Here is an 18,356-nt window from a genome sequence, read left to right as displayed (position 1 = left end):
TTCCTTTGCCGTCCAGTAGGAGGCACCCTTTAGCTACTTTAAAAAAGCTGAACATAAGAATACTGAGTGGGTGTGTTCAATAGCGTGAGAAGGAACAGCGAAATGTCCAAAGAAAAAAATGACTAAAGTTTTAAAACTCCATGAAACTCAGAAGAAAATGAAAGCAGTGATGCACAAATCAATTAATTCAGTTTCACGAACCATTGCTAAAAGGCAGCAACATTTTAGTGGTTTCCTGAGCTACCCGTATTTCTTAGCTCCAAATTCATGTTGGTTTCATTTGTTGCACGGAATTATTTTTAGTTTAAGGTGTGTCCTTTTCACTTCCACATTTCCCGAATTCGTAAGTCTGTGCCTGCGGCACTGCGTAGACGCGGGGAGTTCGGTATCAGTTTACACATTGCCTTTAGTAAAATCCGCCAGAGGTCCACCCATTTTTGCCTTTTCCTCTTCCTTGCCCCGTCCCTGGGAGAAATTTTCCCTTCACTGGGAGAGAACTTCTCTCCCGGGGCGGTGCGACCCGGAGCTCCAGCGCCCGAGTCTCCACTTCGTTTGCTGAAACTTGCTTTCTGCCAGCTAAGAACCATGCTGCGAGTGATTGTGGAATCTGCCAGCAATATCCCTAAAACGAAATTTGGCAAGCCGGATCCTATTGTTTCTGTTATTTTTAAGGGTAAGAAAAAGTTTTCTTCTTTTTCTGAAGTCCTGTTTTGGAATGTTAGTTTCTTGGGTCACCTTCTTGAAAAGTCTGCATTTAGACGGCTGATGAAGCCAGTCTCTCCAGCAGCGTTTGTTACCTGCGCAGGACAGGGGACAGGACCCATTTCTGGGGAAAGCATTTCATTTTCTCCAGGGCTTAAGACTCATGGAATGACCTGATGTTTTAGCTCTAAGACTGTGATTTCTGTAAGCTCTTGGTGGAAAATGTATTTGCCAATCCCTAAATTTCAGGTATCAACAAAGGTCTGTATTGGTTCAAAGTAAGTTTCAGTAGCCTTAGATGCATTTTAATTTTATCTGCCTGTGAGAAACGGGTAAAGGAGGAAGAAGAGCAATTAAATTGTTGGAGGCACCATTACTCCTTGAATCAGCCTGAGGCTGCTTTGATTGTCAATGGGCTTTTGGGCGGTGGGGTGAAGTTCATAGTTTTACTGAGTTTTCCTGCCCTTTTGTGTCTTTGTAATTGTTTTTGTATCTAGGCAGTTGGGGTGTTTTCTTATACATTCTGTAGCTTTTAAATTGCTCATTGAGGAAGAACTCTGGACTGCTAGTTTGCAGTTTGGGGATCTAGTTCTATCTTGCTTGCTGAATGACCTTGGGCAAGTTACTTCATTTCTCTGGGATCTCAATTTTCTTTTCTGCAAAACAGGCAAGAAGGGTTTAGACAAAGATCATCTCTAAAAGCCACATGGTTGGCTGAGTACGGTGGCTCACCAACCCTGAGCCAACTTTGGGAGGCCAAGACAGGAGGATTGCTTGAGCCTAGGAGTTTGAGGCTACAGTGAGCTGTGATCATGCCACTGCACTCCAGCCTGGGTGTAAAAATAAATAAAAATAAAAGGCTTGTCCGGGCACTGTGGCTCACGCCTGTAATCCCAGCACTTTGGGAGGCCGAGGTGGGTGGATCATGAGGTCAAGAAATCGAGACCATCCTGGCCAACATGGTAAACCCCGTCTCTACTAAAATACAAAAATTAGCTGGGCATGGTGGCGTACACCTGTAGTTCCAGCTACTCGGGAAGCTGAGGCAGGAGGATCACTTGAACCCAGGAGGCAGAGGCTGCAGTGAACCGAGATCTTGCCACTGCACTCTAGCCTGGCGACAGAGCGAGACTTGTCTCAAAAAATAATAATAATAATAAAATAAAATAAAAAATAAAAGGCTCATAGTAATTTCAAAAGGCTATTTTCCTATGACACTTGATTGCCATTGCAGGGGAGGGGACAAGAATGCTGTCATGGCACAATTCGATGTAAGTGACTTAGTTTTGGCTAAAGTAGGGTTTCTAACTCTCAGTGTGGAGGCTTTATCTATTTTGTTTGTCATTAGTAAGATTGCCGGCTCACTTCTTGGCAAGAGGGATGGGAGAGAGAGGGAAAGGCAGAGAGAGTGGGAGCATAGATAGACATGTGTTTCCTGACCATGCCTTGCTACATTTCTCGTTTCTTCCAGGAGCCTGACTGCTACTCCCTGTCAGTTCCTGAGGCATCTATACCTTTCGCCTTTCTTTTTCCCATTGTCCCCCTTTATTTCTCTTCTTAAACCTCTCCCTCTGAGGATGAGCAAGAAAATGAAAGAAATGAATCTCAAAGCCGGCTGGCTGGGTGTGGTGACTTATGACTGTAATCCCAGAACTTTGGGAGGCTGAGGTGGGTAGATCATATGAGAGCAGGAGTTTGAGACCAGCCTGGCCAACATGGCAAAAACCCCTCTCTACTAAAAAATACAAAAATTAGCAGGGCATGGTGGCCTATAATCCTGCTACTTGGGAGGCTGAGGCAGGAGGATTGCTTGAACCCAGGAGGAGGAGATTGCAGTGAGCCAAGATCGTGCCACTGCACTCCAGCCTGGGCGACAGAGCAAGACTCCGTCTCAAAAAAAAAAAAAAAAAAAAAAGAAAGCTGACAAATTGTTGGTTGGTTGAAAAAAAATCTGAAGAGCAAAAATTGGATTTAAAAAAAACAAAGAAAAATTTAGAATAAGACTGGGTCTTGCTATGTTGCCCAGGCTGGTTATAATTCCCTTGCTCAAACTTTCTTCCCACCTCAGCTTCCCAAAGTGTTGGGATTACAGGTTTAAATTACCACGCCCAGCTTAAAATTGGGCTCTTAAAGGACAAAGGGCTTTGAAAAGCTGGCTACTTAATATCATGGACTCATGTTATGTCAGAGTTTATTTACATGTGTTAGGTTTTATTAAGTTTTTGTTTTCTTGAAGCGGTTACATAATAGTGACATAATATGAAGATTTTACATCCTTCATCATTAACATATAAAGACATTAAAATATATTGGGATCAGTCTGATCATGTAATTATTTAAGTCTTATAGATTATAGAGGAATTGGAGTTAACACTATATCGAAATCTGACTTGTTATTTGTCTGGAGTTTGTATGCACTGATGGAATATTTTAAATGATGAAAAATATATCTAAGTCAATGAATGTAAACAATCAATTGAAAGTGGAAACCTTCAGTGAAGGTGGCAAATATAGTCTATCCAACCAATTACACATTTAACTTTAGTCTCTTTTCTGGCCTCCTTTGTTCATGCAAATCAAGTGGTAAAGTCATTCATTCATTTAACTAACAAGCAACCTGACAGAGGAAAGGATACTCAACTCAAAGAGTAGGAACATCTGCATTCTAGCTGACATTAACTCAATATCTGATTTAACTACCTGAGTCTCCAATTTCTCAGCTGTGGCATGATGGGAACTGGTCTTTAGATGTCTTCCATCTTTTCGGTTCTATAATTTTCTAGTTCCAGGTGTTGAGTTATCTGCTCTCAGCAAGATGTGAAATGCATTGCCTTAGGTGCTGGAGGGGATATAGTAATGAACACAGCTCTCTTCCTGCTTTCAGTCTATGTCGGTGGTTTAAAATCCTGGTGATGGCAAACCGTTTACAGGTGTGTCCGCAATTTTGAGCACTGCGTAAAATTAAGTAACATTAAGTTCAGACTGAACTGAGGATACTTATAGCACAATACTGTCCATCAGAGGGAACATGGAACAAAGGCAGACACACTTCATAGTGTGTTGTGGGGTAGGGTATGGTAAAATGGAAAAAGCCCTACCATGCCTGTAATCCCAGCTACTTGGGAGGCTGAGGCAGGAGAATCCCTTGAGCCTGGGAGGCAGAGGTTCCACTGAGCAGAGATTGCACCACTGCACTCCAGCCTGGGAGACAGAACGAGACTCCATCTCAAAAAAAAAAAGAAAGAAAGAAAGAAAGAAAAAAGGAAAAAGCCATACCAGAAGATCAAGGCAGCATCAAAGAAAGTCCCTGTGTTAACTGAAATACGTAAACATTTTGCCACTTGGGTAAATAAGCAAAGTCAGAGCAGTAAGCAGCTATTCTCAAACTATAAGACCAGGGGAAATGATTGTTAATGGTGATGCTCGCATAGACACTGTGAGGCCCTATTAGGCTATAGCTACACTTATTAGGCTATAGCTACACTTATTAGGCTATAGCTACGCTGCACTTGGGATTGTGCTGTACTGACAACCAACTGGTTTACAGCTGACCTCAGTCTTTCATGTTAAAACCCTTTCTTTCTTTTCTTTCTTTCTTTCTTTCTTTCTTTCTTTCTTTCTTTCTTTCTTTCTTTCTTTCTTTCTTTCTTTCTTTCTTTCTTTCTTTCTCTCTCTCTTTCTCTCTCTCTCTCTCTCTTTCTTCCTTTCTTTCTTTCTCTCTCTCTCTCTCTCTCCCTCCCTCCCTCTCTCTCTTTTTCTTCTGCCATCCAGGAGGGAGGAGTGCAGTGGTGTGATCACGGTCTTGAACTCCTGGGCTCAAGCGATCCTCCCACCTCAGCCTCCTGAGTAGCTGAACTATAGGCACACACCACCATGCCCAGCTAATTTTTAATTTTTTTTGTAGAGACAGGCCTCTCTCTGTTTCTCAGGCTGGCCTCTAACTCTTGGGCTCAAGCAATCCTCCTGGCTTGGCCTCCCAAAGTACTGTACAGGTATGAGCGCCCAGTTGTGTTCAACTGTGAGCGACCCTTCTGAGGCTGTCAAATTACTCAGGGCCTGGTAGGAACTAGGAGGATCTGCGGGTTGCTGTAGTCCTGGTGCGTGGTTGTTGTTGATGTTTAGCAGTGCAGGTGTAGATTACGAAAGACACAACGCTTATGTAATTTTTCACATCCTTGGGGTGCACCAGATTCCATGAGCCAGATCCGAATCGTGAGGCTGCAGTGAGTGCCTGTGAGCCAGGGGTGGCCATTCTGCCCTAAGTTCCATGCAGACAGCCAGGCTGTGAAGCTGAATCTAGCTGAGATTAGTCCTCAAGACCTCTGAGACCAATTTCACCTCTGAGACTTGATGATTCCTCCAAACAGAACAGGTTGTTAAAAAACTTTTTAATTTTAAATAATATAATATTTTTAACTTCTAAAATTAAAAATGCATGTAGACATAAAATAAACTAACAATCCAGAAGGGATTAATGCCACTAAAAAGTGCAAATTCTCCCTGCACCTCTTCTACTCTTTCTCTCTTCCACTGTTACTCCTTCAGGGCCACCACGCTGAACAATTTGATTTGAATCCTTCTAGATCTTTTGCTATAGACATGTAAGTTGTCCCAACTACTACCTGTTAGCAACAGGACTGCAGTGGGTGTCCCTGTGGAGCATGTCTTTGTGAATATGCACATTTCATTTTTATTTTATTTTATTTTTAGACAGAGTCTCGCTTTGTCACTCAGGCTAGAGTGCAGTGGTGTGGTCTCGGCTCACTGCAACCTCTGCCTCCTGGGTTCAAGCAATTCTCTCACCACAGCCTCCTGAATAGCTGGGATTAAAGGTGCCTGCCACCGCGTCCGGCTAATTTTTGTATTTTCAGTAGAGACAGGGTTTCACCATGTTGGTCAGGCTGGTCTTGAACTCCTGGTCTCATGATCCGCTGTCCTCGGCCTCCCAAAGTACTGGGATTATAGGTGTGAGCCACTGTGCCCGGCCATGAATATACACATTTCAAAAGCACAGTTTCTATCTTTGTGTGTGTGTGTTATTTTTCTTTTTTCTTTTTTTTTTTCTGTTTTAGACAGAGTTTTGCTCTTGTTGCCCAGGCTGGAGTGCAACGGCATAATCTTGGCTCACTGCAACCTCCACCTCCCAGGTTTAAGTGAGTCTCCTGCCTCAGTTTCCCGTGTAGCTGTGATTACAGGCATGCACCACTACGCCTGGCTTATTTTTGTGTTTTTTAGTAGAGACAGGGTTTCACCATGTTGGCCAGGCTGGTCTCGAACTCCTGACCTCAAGTGATCCACCTGCCTCCGCCTCCCAAAGTGCTGAGATTACAGGCATGAGCCACTGCATCTGGCCTTTTCTTTTCTTTTAAAGATGCTTTTGCTGGATCTTGACATTGGCTTCCATTTTCCCTTTGACCCATCCCTTGCTTCTGTGTCCAATCTCTTGAAAAGGTGATTGAGCAGAGGTTTCCTTGTATACTTTTATATTATTGTGTCTTTACAATGTGGCAACATTACATTCACATAAAACATCCATCTCCTTGGGTACATAGTTGTTGCTACTATAGCATTTTTCTCGTCCTCTCCTCACGATATCCCCCATTCCATCAGCCAGAATTTTCTCTCCCTTCTGGTCTTGTGTAAGTTTTTCCTTGTGGAATGTCTACTGCTACTGTCTAGATGGCCGCCAGATAATTGTCATGTTATTACTTATTTTTTCCAGATTCCTGTTATTTTACTTGAACCTGTTTTTGGAATGTGAGCCTCGCTATTTCTAGAATATCCCCCCTCTAAATAGCCTATCAAACTTTGTAGTCTTGAGCAAACCACTTAACCTCTCAGAGAGTCCTTTTTTCTTTTGAGAAATGGGGCTGTAATGGCTTATCTGAAAGGTAGTTAATCTCTAGACATCCCAAAGGCTGTGACGTATCCAATAGACACATGTGTATTTTTAGTAAAAACCTGCTTTGCTATTTGAAATTATAAAGTTGATTTTTTTTTTTCAGTTGGGGACATTAACACCAAGAATATATCTTTTAAAGCATTTTTTAAATAAGCTCCAAAGCGATGAGAACTTTACTGCCTGGCGACAGAGCGAGACTCTATCTAAAAAAAAAAAAAAAAAAAAAAAAGAAGGAGGAAGTGATGTGAGAAAGACCTCATGGATATTATTCCCTGTGGTCTGTCCAGGCACTTGGTGCATTGCCCAGACAGAGCCTTGGTTCACCCAGTGAGAACCATAGGACTCATCAAGAAGATCCCTATCAGCTCAAACTGATAATCACACTACCCGGGTATTCCCATAAAACCACTGTATTGTATTGACAAAACAATCAGGAAGGCAAAAGTGTTTAATCTACTGTGTCATTCCCAACCCTTCCTGGAGAACTAGGCTTAGAGACTCACTGCCTAAGGAAAGTGGCCCCACCCTATGGAAGCATGGGAACTCTCAGAGGTACACTGCAGAGTCTCAGTCATCTATAAAGCTACAATTGCCCTTAAAAAATTAATTAATGTGCCTTGTTTTTCTTTCCTTCTTCACAACACATCTCACCTGTGTGCCCTCAGCTTAGGGGTGCTGGTATTTGTCTGGTATGGGTTTTCTTTTCTAATCACGCGTGTGTTTCTCCTTTCCCCTAGGATTTGGCCCTGCCAAGAAGGCATGGGATTGTTATATCCTCTGCAACACCCAGTACATCACTGATGTTGAATATACATTTTAAATATTGAGCATCTAAGAAAAGAACTGGCAGGAGATTTGAGACACCTTGGTGTGATAAAGTCCTTGATGCTTAGTCCTGAAAGAGACTCTGGGAAGTCAGCCAATTGCCCTTCTTTCCAGCTGAATTACATTTAATATTCTCTCAGGTGTTTGTGAATGAGGCTTAGCAAAGAACCCTGTCAAATATTCATGAACTTTGAGTATAACCAGTTACTAGCACCTGTTCTCTGGGGGCAAATCAGTGTCTTAGACATTTTGCATTCTTGTTCCTGGCAAGGAAAACGTGAAGCTGCCAGTTTTTATGTTGAACCTTCATACGTGAAACATACTATATAGAATGCCATGATATGGCAGTGGTCACGTGACTCACTGTCTAATTTCTATTGAACAGCTGTTCTATTGCACAGGGGTGTGCTCCGAGCAGGTCTGGGTACAGTTCTCACTCAGAAAAAGTTATGGGACATTTGATACCTTAAGCCTTATCAGTTAACTTCTTACTGGGCATGAGGGTGCAAAGGCCCTGAGCTCTGGGGCCAGGGATGCCTAAATGAGAATTCCAGTTGCAATCCCTAGTTGTTCATGAGCAGATAAAATCTTCAACTTCGAGCCTGGGCATGGTGGCTCACGCCTGTAATCCCAGCACTTTGGGAAGCCGAGGTGGGTGGATCACCTGAGGTCAGGAGTTCGAGACCAGCCTGGCCAACATGGTGAATCCCTGTCTCTACTCAAAATACAAAAAAATTAGCCAGGCATGGTGACAGGCAACTGTAGTCCCAGCTACTCAGGAGGCGGAGGCAGGAGAATTGCTTGAACTCAGGAGGTGAAGGTTGCAGTGAGCTGAGCTGGTGCCATTACACTCCAGCCTGGGCAACAAGAGTGAAACTTCATCTCAAAAAAAAAAAAAAAAAAGAAACAAACAAACAAAAAAACCCAAAAAAAACAACAGCAAAAAAGCACGTCAGTTTCAGTGTTCTTAATAATACCTCTTGCCTTGCAGGGCTGTTTGAGGATTAAATCAATGTACATGTGACATTGCACATGGCAATCTATAAATCTCCTTACCTATTTGATAATAGTTTCATGGAGCGCTACAGTGCACCAGAGAGTTATTTCTGGAACTAAGGCTAGAAAAATATGCATAAGATAGCTTGGACTTTTAGGCCTAGGTGACCGTCTAGTTAGCCCACAAGAATGAGATGCAAACCAGAATAGACATGAAAAGTTACAATCTGAGTAGATGAAAGAGTGAAAAACCTTGTGGAGAAAGTGTCATTTGGCTTGGTTTTAAATTTGACAGAAATAATGGAAAAAAGACATTCCAGGCTTTGGAACAGCACAGAAAGACCAGGGAGCCATGGGGAGGAGTAATGTGGTATCAATAGGGTTTGAACTTTACTCATCAACCAGTCGGGAGCCTCGTTAGGCAGCAATGTGAACAGCAGATTCCTACTAGTCAGGGAGACTAGTAAGAAGGCTTATTAGTTGAGTCAAATGCTTCTCAGGACAGGTGGAGCTCATCCCAGGGCTGGAATCAGAAGGAAGGCACTAATAAGGAAAGACACTGAGGAAGCAGCCTGATTGAATTAAATTAATAAGGAAGCCACACTGGACAGGCGAATTCGGCCATCCTTCCTCACATTCTACTGTGAAATGGAACATCAGACTGCCTTGCTTCCAGCTGGAGTGTGCGCCCTGTGGGCGAGTGCAGGGCTGGTTGGGGTAGCTCTGCAAGAAGCCAGCATGAGGGCAGTAGCCACCTGAGGCAGCAGGCAGGAAGGCCACCAGGAGATCGAAGGAAAACAGAAATACAAAGTGATTTTTGAAGACAAAGTGTGGTGTCTTCCCAAAGATCAAATTGGGGAGCATTTCCTCAACAAAGCTGAGCTGTGGTTCATTTGCATAAGGTCCTTCTCTCCCTAGCCTGTTGTACTATCTGAAAGGATAGGGAGTCATGGTTCAGAATTGCTTCATTGCAAGGAGCAGATACTCACTTCACTGTACTCAAGGAAACCTTGGTTTTTCTAAAGCTAGAGAGAAATCTAGAGTCCAGATCACAGACCTCACAGGAACCAGAATCGTGTCACCTCACTTCTCCCCACTTCCCAGGGACTGTGCACCCTCCTGCCTCTGTTTCTCCCTGCACATGGCAGCCATTACTTTTCTGCATATTGGCTATAATTGTTGACTTTCTGCAAATTGGCTATCCTTAGTGAGGCCTCTTGCATGGGCTTTGGGTTGCCACAAGGTGACTGGGTCCTGACTCTACATCCAACTACAGTGGCAGCATCTCATGCATGAGATAGCTCAGAGAAAAACACCCATTGGCTTGGTTTTGGTCAGATATTCAGCCCTGCTCCAATCAACTGTGGTCAAGGGGCATGGAAACCCAAGACAAAGTGGGTAGACCAGATGTGTCTACTCACAGGGCAGCCTTCTGGGGCCCTAGAATATGAACTCTCCACTTCATCTCCTTCCAGGGATTAGATCTGTTCTTTTCCATCTTTAATCTGTTGGTTGACATAACCTCTCACTTAAAGAACCCCCTTCTTTCTGTAATTAACACAATACCTGGAAAGGGATGTCCTTTGGATTAGAAAAATTAATTTTCACTCCTGATTTTATCGCTAGGAGCTGGGTGTCTTTGGGCAACTTTATTTCTGAGCCTTCATTTCCTCATCTACAGAGTGTGGAGAATAATCTGTACCTCTCAGGGACCTTGTCGGGAGCAACTGTGATAAAATATCTAAAGAACTTGTCATAGTGCTGACACGGAATGTTGTATGACAAGTGCTTGTGTCTTCCGGCTTTCATGCCCCACTTCTTCCCCCATTGCTGCAGGGACATACAGAGTCCTGGGGGACATTTCCAAGGGGTGGCCCAGGCTTAGCTGTTCAGAATAAACAGGATGCTGGTCAGCTGTGGCTGCACAAACAGCTTAAAGGCATTGCCTAAGTAGGTTATTTGTTTTTAATTATGGTAAAACACATATAACATAAGATTTACCATCTTAACTATTTTAAAGGTACAGTTTTTTGTTTGTTTGTTTTAGTTTTAGTTTTTTTTTTTGAGACGGAGTGTTGCTCTGTCACCCAAGCTGGAGTGCAATGGCACCATCTCGGCTCACTGCAATCTCTGCCTCCTGGGTTCAAGCGATTCTCCTGCCTCAGCCTCCCAAGTAGCTGGGATTACAGGCATGCACCACCATGCCCGGCTAATTTTTGTATTTTTAGTAAGGAGGGGTTTTGCCATGTTGGTCAGGCTGGTCTTGAACTCCTGGCCTCAAGTGATCTGCCCACCTCAGCCTCCCAAAATGCTGGGATTTTATTTCTAATTTCCTGAGGAAATGGCCTACTGTTCTCCATAGAGCCTGCACCATTTTACATTCCCACCAGCACTGCACAAGTGTTCCAATTCTCCACAGCCTTGACAACACTTCTTCTTTTTTTCTTCTTTATTTCATAGTAGCATCTTAATGGGTGTGAGCATAGTAGGTTCTTAGCAACTCTCTGGCTTGGATTTTCAGCTCACACTTGCTGCATTAGCTCAGAGTGAGAATTGCTGCAGTGTCGGCCTCGTCCTCAGTGATCAGCAGGAAGGCAGCTCTCCTGTGATGGAAAGCCCGCCTGGCAAGGGCCCAGCAGCAGCCTGAAAGAGCCTGGTGGCCTCTTGGCCAGTGGAGCCCAGCTCTGAGGTCCGTGTGGCCAGAGTTGTGCTGGGAACCATAGCAGAGCAAAAGACATGTGAGAAATAGCGATCTCGACTCACTGCAACCTCCACCTCCCAGGTTCAAACAATTCTCCTGCCTTAGCCTCCTGAGTAGCTAGGATGACAGGAGCATGCCACCATACCCAGCTAATTTTTGTATTTTTAGTAGAGAAGGGGTTTTGCCATGTTGGCCAGGCTGGTCTTGATCTCCTGACCTCAGGTTATCTGCCCACCTCGGCCTCCCAAAGTGCTGAGATTACAGGCATGAGGCACCGCACCCGGCCCTCATTTCATTTTTAGGAAGTAGGTATTATTGCCATCTTCATTTTCCCTATGAGGGAGCTGAGGCAGAGACAGATCAGGATTTAACTGGATTCCAGATGGTCCATGGGTCTTCACTGAGCTCAGCATGGATGAAGAGGTTTCTTCACAACCTGTGACTACACAACCAACTCAGATAAACAGTTCTTCTTCCTCTGAACGGACTGAGTTGTTTAGTGGTTGGGGTCATTAGGATCTAGTCTGAAAAAGGAAGAAAGTGTACCAAGAACAAAAGAACATAAAAAAAACAAAAAGAAAAACAAAACCCATCCCTCCTCGGGTGAGTTTGCAACAGAGCAATGAAAGCCTTTATAATATGCTGTGACTCAGAAGCTCAGAGGTGACATAGCTTAGCAGTGAATCAGTTCCGCTGATAGTCAAGTTTGAGCCATTTTATTAGTGGAGACTGGAACCGTAACTTCTTGTAATGTAAAGTATTAAAAATCCAATATTTGACTGGCAGGGTGAGGTCCACTTCATTTCACCTCCGTTTGTTGGTTTATGACCTTCCTCATCTTTTTCATCTCAATAGTGCAGCTTATAAATTGAAAAAAAAAAAATCCTTGCCCTTCTCTCTCTTTCTTTCAATAAACAAAACGTTATGTTTTTGTTTACCCCTCCTAACAGTCTGAATTCATTGCCGGGACACTCCCTGTCTCTGTCCCTCCTATGTTTAGCAGCTCCTTCCTCATTCCAAGCATGAATCCATTCAACAAGTATTGATCCAAGTGTTGATGGAGAGGGTACTCTGCCGGGCAGCGTGCTTAGCTCTGCGTATAGGGTGGAGAACAAAGCAAGTTTAGCCCTGTCCACATGCATCTTATAGTCTAAGCTGTAAATAGGGCCAGTGTTCAGTGAATTAAGAGTGCAGGCTGGGTGTGGTTACTCACACTTGTAATCGCAGCACTTTGGGAGGCTGAGGCAGGCGGATCACTTGAGGTCAGGAGTTCGAGACCAGCCTGGCCAACATGTTGAAACTCTGTCTCTGCTAAAAATACAAAAATTAGCCAGGCGTGGTGATGGGCACCTGTAGTCCCAGCTACTTGGGAGGCTGAGGCAGGAGAATTGCTTGGACCTGAGAGACAGATGTTGCAGTGAGCCGAGATTGTGCCACTGCACTCCAGCCTGGGGGATAGAGCAACTCTGTCTCAAAAAAAGAAAAAAAAAAAAAGAGTGCAGTGTGTTTAAACTTCTGGAAAGGAGACATTATCATTATTGGCAATTATATTAATGGTGATGGTTTACTGGCTGTTAAGCACTGTGCTCATGCTTCACATGTACTTAGTTATTCAATTTTAACATACTCCTTTATCTTTTTTTTTTTTAAAGACAGAGTCTTTCTCTGTCACCCAGGCTACACTATAGTCGCATGATCTCAGCTCACTGCAACCTCCACCTCCCAGGGTCAAGCAATTCTCCTACTTCTGCCTCCCGAGTAGCTGGGATTTCAGGTGCGCACCACCATACTCAGCTAATTTTTGTATTTTTAGTAGAGTTGGGGTTTCACCATGTTGGCCAGACTGGTCTCGAACTCCTGACCTCAGGCGGTCTGCCCGCCTCGGCCTCCCAAAGTGCTGTGATTACAGGCGTGAGCCACCGTGCCTGGCCTACTCCTTTATTTTCTCACCAAAAAAGTAAAAATAAAAATAAGAAAGAAGTCCTCACTTGAGAGCTGAATAAACTGAGTCTCGGGTAGAGTGGGTGAAATGCTTCGCTCAAGGTCTCACAGCAGGGTCCAGGTGGAGCTGGAACACTAACGCCCACTGCCGAGGATGTACCACCTATGCTTTCCCTTACGCAGCCCTGAGTGCTTGGTCTTGGTCGCATCCAAACTTGGCCCATCCTGTGGTCAGGCACATGAACTGAGCCCACGTGGCTGGCAATCTGGGCTCTACTGCTTCCTCTTGGCAGTAACCTCCCTGGACAAAGCCAGCCCTGAGGGCATCTGGTCACACCACGCTGGGGCCTGGGGCATTGGTGCCTTTGAGCTGGACATCTTTGGTCTCAGAGGACTTGTCTAGGGCCCCAAATTCCCTCTTGTTTGCCCTAGGTTGTTGGACACATTATGATGGCTTCCATGTGTGAAAGTGCCTTGCAGGGCACTGACAGTGTAGAAAGCTTTTTCATGGGTGTAATCTTTTTTTTTTTTTCCTTCAGAGATGCAGTCTAGCTCTGTCACCCAGACTGGAGTGCAGTGGTGCGATCCTGGCTCACTGCAACCTCTGCCTCCCAAGCTCAAGCAATTCTCCCGCCTCAGCCTCCCGAGTAGCTGGGACTACAGCAGTGCACCACCACGCCCTGCTAATTTTTTGTATTTTTAATAGAGACGGGGTTTCACCAAGTTGGCCAGGCTGGCCTCGAACTCCTGACCTCAAGCAACCCGCCCGCTTTGGGCTCCCAAATTCCTGCGATTATAGGCGTGAGCCTCCACGCTTGGCTCATGGGTGCAATCTTATTTGTTCTCCACAACAACACAAGGAGGTGCTGAGGACCGATATTCATACCCATTGTTCAGACGAAGATATTGAGACTCAGATATCAAGGGAGGCCAAAGCTGTGTAGCCAGAAAGAGGCAGGGAAGGACTAACCTTTACCTTTTTCCACTGCTTCACATATGGCTGGTTTTCTTTGTGCTTGGCGTCTTCTCGTTTTAATTCCACCCTCTGTCCCTGTCCCAGGCCCCACTGACAAACAACAGCCCGCAAACACTCCTGACTCCCAGCTCTCCCTCTGATCCACAGCAAACAAGTAGCCCAGCTTGCGAAAGCACCCACAGGTGAAAGCCATGCACCGCATAGGAAGGAGGGTCGAGGAAAGTGAATTAAACTGCTGGCGGGGCCAAAAATTCCATTGAAAGAGATGATTAATGGTGAGACACCAGGGTCTAAAGCTGAGGGTAAACTCAACTGGAAATTATTTGCCTGGGAAGGATAGGATCTAATTATCAAGATTTTTGACTCAGCGCTTTGCATTTGTTTTCAAAGTTATTTGAAGTGACTATTTTGTTTTCTGTTGATACCATCTCTTGGATGGGGGAAGGGCAGAGGACCGGATCCTCCCAAAGCTTGCCTGAAGGAAGCAGTTGATAGTTCTGATCCAACACATGGTAATGTCCCCTGTGTCCTGGGCATGTGTGTCTTCTCATTTGACCCTTGCTGCAATTCTACCAGGTGGGCTTTTGTATCTCCTTTTTAGAGGACACTTGGGCCTTGAGAGGCCTTGTAGGCCCTACCTCCTTAGCTGGGTTTGAAGTGTATTTGCTGAATACCTGAGACTTAATTCATTCTCTAGCAAATTATGTCTCAGAAATACACCAGTCAGAAATAGGTTGAGTGGCTCCAGAGCCAGAAGACCTATATTCAAATTCTGGCTTTGTTTCTTACTAGCAGGTAATCCTGGACAAGCTACTTAACTTTCTTGTGCTTTGAATAAGGATCATAATAATAATAGATAACATTTACAAAGCCCTTAGAAGAGTGCCTGGCAGATGGTGAGCCCTATAGATGGTAGCTATTATTCCTGGGCATTAGATACCAATCTTTATTCATGAAGAAGTCTAGATATGAAGAGTTGGAGTAAGTAGACCAAGTTTACACCACTGGAAGGTCTGAACAAGTGACAGGTCACCTGGCACCCTCTGCCTGCAGTGGCAGTTAAGAGCACAGGTTTGGAAACAAGGCTGACTCGGGCTCAAGCTCAGCTCTGCTACTTACTGGCTCCATGATCTTGGGCAAGTCAGTTAACAACCCTGATCCTCAGTTTCCTTATCTGTAAAATGAGCGTACTCATATCTTCTATTTTTGTTGTTGTTGTTTGTTTGTTTTTTTGAGACAGGGTCTTGCTCTGTCACCCAGGCCATGGCCCACTGCAGCCTTGATCTCTAGGGCTCAAGTGATCCTCCCACCTCAGCCTCCTAAGTGAGTAATTGGGACCACAGGTGCAAGCCACCATACCAGGCTAATTTTTTAATTGTTTGTAAAGATGGAGTCTCACTATGTTGCCCAGGAAGGTCTCAAACTCCTGGGCTCAAGCCATCTCCCACCTCTGGCCTCCCAAAGTGCTAGGATTACAGATGTGAGCACTGCGCCCAGCCTCCCTTGTAGGGAACAGGCGTGAACGTGTTTAATATGCCCAGCACACAACACAAACACCGAGGCAGTCAAGCCGGGTGCCTGGCCCTCCTGGGCACCCTTCCCGGCAGCCCTGGCAGTGAGCAGAGCTGGGACATGACCACGCCCCAGCATCAGCTTTTAGGAAGCAGATTCTGGCTGAGTCATTCAAACGGACTGGACTTCACTGCAACTCCCTTGGAAAATGTGGGTTTGATTCAAGAGCCTGTACGTCTGAAAGGTCATTTCCAGAGGCCAGTGGGGCACTGGGAGTGGAGAGGGGAGCAGTCACCCTGCCTGCCTTTTTGCTGGGGCATTTCTGTTTATCAGTGATATCCGTGACTGTTGCAGAAATGTCCCAAACAGCTTCGCTTTGTATCACCGTTTCCACTTGCCCAAAGTGCCTTTCTCCTAGAACCTGTTTGGCAGCATCTTCCTGGAACGATAGGGCAGCCAGGGTTGGAAAGCCAAAGTCAGCGACACTCCCGGAGAGAGGTCCACCTGATGGGCCCTGTGTCCCTGTACTACCCCAGGTGTCTCTCAAGTCCTGAGGACGGAGGCGTCTCTGCCGGCCTTTCTCAGAACCTTCTCTGCCCCTTGTTGATAGTAGAAATTAGCTGGCTCCTGGTGGCTGCCAGGCTGCCTGCCAGGGAGGAGCAGTCACTGCTCACATGCCAGCTGCCCCAGGGAACCTCAGAGGCCTGGAATGGAGCCATGTGGAAGAAATATTCCACCAGGGCGGTCCCAGCCTCACCGGGCACTTCCTCCAGTCACAGGGGCCCTGCCCTCCGGGGCTCCACAGCCTGGGAACACCCTGGGGGAATGCAAGGAGGCTGCCCTGGTGTTGTAATAAGAAATCATCTAGCTGGGCACGGTGGCTCATGCCTGTAATCCCAGCACTTTGGGAGGCTGAGGTGGGTGGATCACCCGAGGTCAGGAGTTCAAGACCAGCCTGGCCAACATGGTAAAACCCCATCTCTACTCAAAATACAAAAAGTAGACAGGCATGGTGGCGCATGCCTGTAGTCCCTGCTACTTGGGAGGCAGGAGAACGGCTTGAATCCGAGAGGTGGAGGTTGCAGTGAGGCGAGATTGCACCATTGCACTCCAGGCGAAAGAAAGAAAGAAGGAAGGAAGGAAGGAAGGAAATCATCTGATAGTTTTCATTTATTAGTCTTACTGTGTGCCAGGCCCTGGGCTGGGCACTTTGTATTCATTCTTTCATTTAGTCATTAAAGCAGCCCTAGTAATCATACTTATATGAACTTATGAAGTCCAATTTACTCCAGTCATGGAGAAATTACTACTTAGTAGGCATTGTAGGGGGAATAACAATATTAATAATACATAGTCTCAGCCTTCAAGGCATCACCCTCTGATCTTAATCCTCCAACTCTGGAAACTAATTGCTCTTTGTCTCTTTTGACCAGGGTTTGAATCCCAGCTCTATCACTTACTAGCTGTGTGACCTCTAATAAGTTGCTTAACCTCTCTGTGTCTTGGTTTCTTCCTCTGTAACTGGGAATGACCATAATAGAACTTATCTGTTAGAGTTGTGAAGATTAAGTAAGAGAATCCATGGGAAGTACTGGGAACAGTGACTCCGTTCAGAGCACTTAATAATAAGTGCTAGCCATGTATGGGTGTGGTTTAGGGGTGTGTGAAATGTTAGGCACAACGGCAGATGAATTCATTTGGGGCTTTATATATCTCAAAAGAAGGGAGGCATGACTCAGAGACCTAGAAAAGGTGAAGAAGTATTTCTGAATGGGAGATCAAATGTAGACTCCTGGCTGAACCTAGAGATCTTATTGTTCTATTTTGTCTACTGAAGAGCTGAGTTACTCAGGGAGCTTTTGTAGACAGCTCCCTCACTTTTCCTGAGGCCATTTCAGAAAGACACAGCAATCTAACTGTTCAGGACTTGGGGGCACGTCATAAAGCTTATGTTCCTTAAGTCTGGGGGAAAACTTCGAGATTATCTATCTCACCTGAATGCATCAGTTTATATATGAGGGACTCTGAGCTTGAGGGTTCAGCCTTGTATTTTCCCAAGATGACAGCTCAAAGGAAGAGACGTCACAGATGTGAAAGTCCAGTCAGAGGGGCTGGGCCGACATCTTTGCTTTTCCCTGCAGGATTTTTAGGATCATTGAGATGGTGTGTATTCGGAAGCATTTTAAATGTGTTACCATCATGTTGCTTCCGTGGGCACCTAGTGTTATTGGTTGGACTAGTCAGAATTCTCCAGAGCAGCAGAAGCAATGGGATGTGTGTGCATGTGTTTGTGTAGAGACAGAAAGAGAGATTTTAAGGAACTGGCTCATGCAGTTGTGGGGGCTATCAAGTCTGAAATTTGCAGGGCGGGCCAGCAAGCTGGAAATTCACATAAAAGTTGATGTTGCACTCTCCAGTCTGAATTCCACAGCTTAGAAACTCAGGCAGGGTTTCTGCGTTAGAGTCTAGAGGCAGAATTTCTTCTCCAGGAAACCAGTTTTTGCTCTTAAGACCTTCAACTGTTTGGATGAGGCCCATCTAAATTATAGAGGGTAATTTTGCTTTACTTAAAGTCAACTGAGTGTAAATGTTTATCACATCTACAAAATATCTCTACAGCAACATCTGGACTTATTTTTGACCAAACAACTAGACACCATAGCCTAGCCAACTTGACACATAAAATGAACCATCCCAGCTGACCACTGGCACAGATGTCGCAAGCCAGTCTCAGGAGTCCTGATGTCTTTCAGGCCCTTTTTTTTTTTTTTTTTTTTTTTTTTTTTTTTTTTTTTGTTTTT

At 45.0% G+C, this 18,356-nt stretch overlaps 1 protein-coding gene across 2 annotated transcripts in view; it reads left to right on the top strand.

Moving 5' to 3' along the window:
- The first annotated feature begins 353 nt into the window (after positions 1-353).
- Positions 354-18,356, top strand: part of MYOF (myoferlin) — a 171,706-nt gene continuing 153,703 nt past the window's right edge. The window contains exon 1 of one of the 2 annotated variants that reach the window (XM_025396191.1): positions 354-673. In XM_025396191.1, the coding sequence (XP_025251976.1) occupies positions 586-673 (88 nt within the window). In that variant the 5' untranslated portion in view covers positions 354-585. The remainder of the gene's footprint in view (positions 674-18,356) is intronic. The other variant, XM_025396190.1, reaches the window with a different exon arrangement.

The sequence above is a fragment of the Theropithecus gelada genome, chromosome 9 (assembly GCF_003255815.1).
Source record: "Theropithecus gelada isolate Dixy chromosome 9, Tgel_1.0, whole genome shotgun sequence".
Lineage (NCBI taxonomy): Eukaryota > Metazoa > Chordata > Mammalia > Primates > Cercopithecidae > Theropithecus > Theropithecus gelada.
This window is presented reverse-complemented; position numbering and strand designations above follow the sequence as displayed.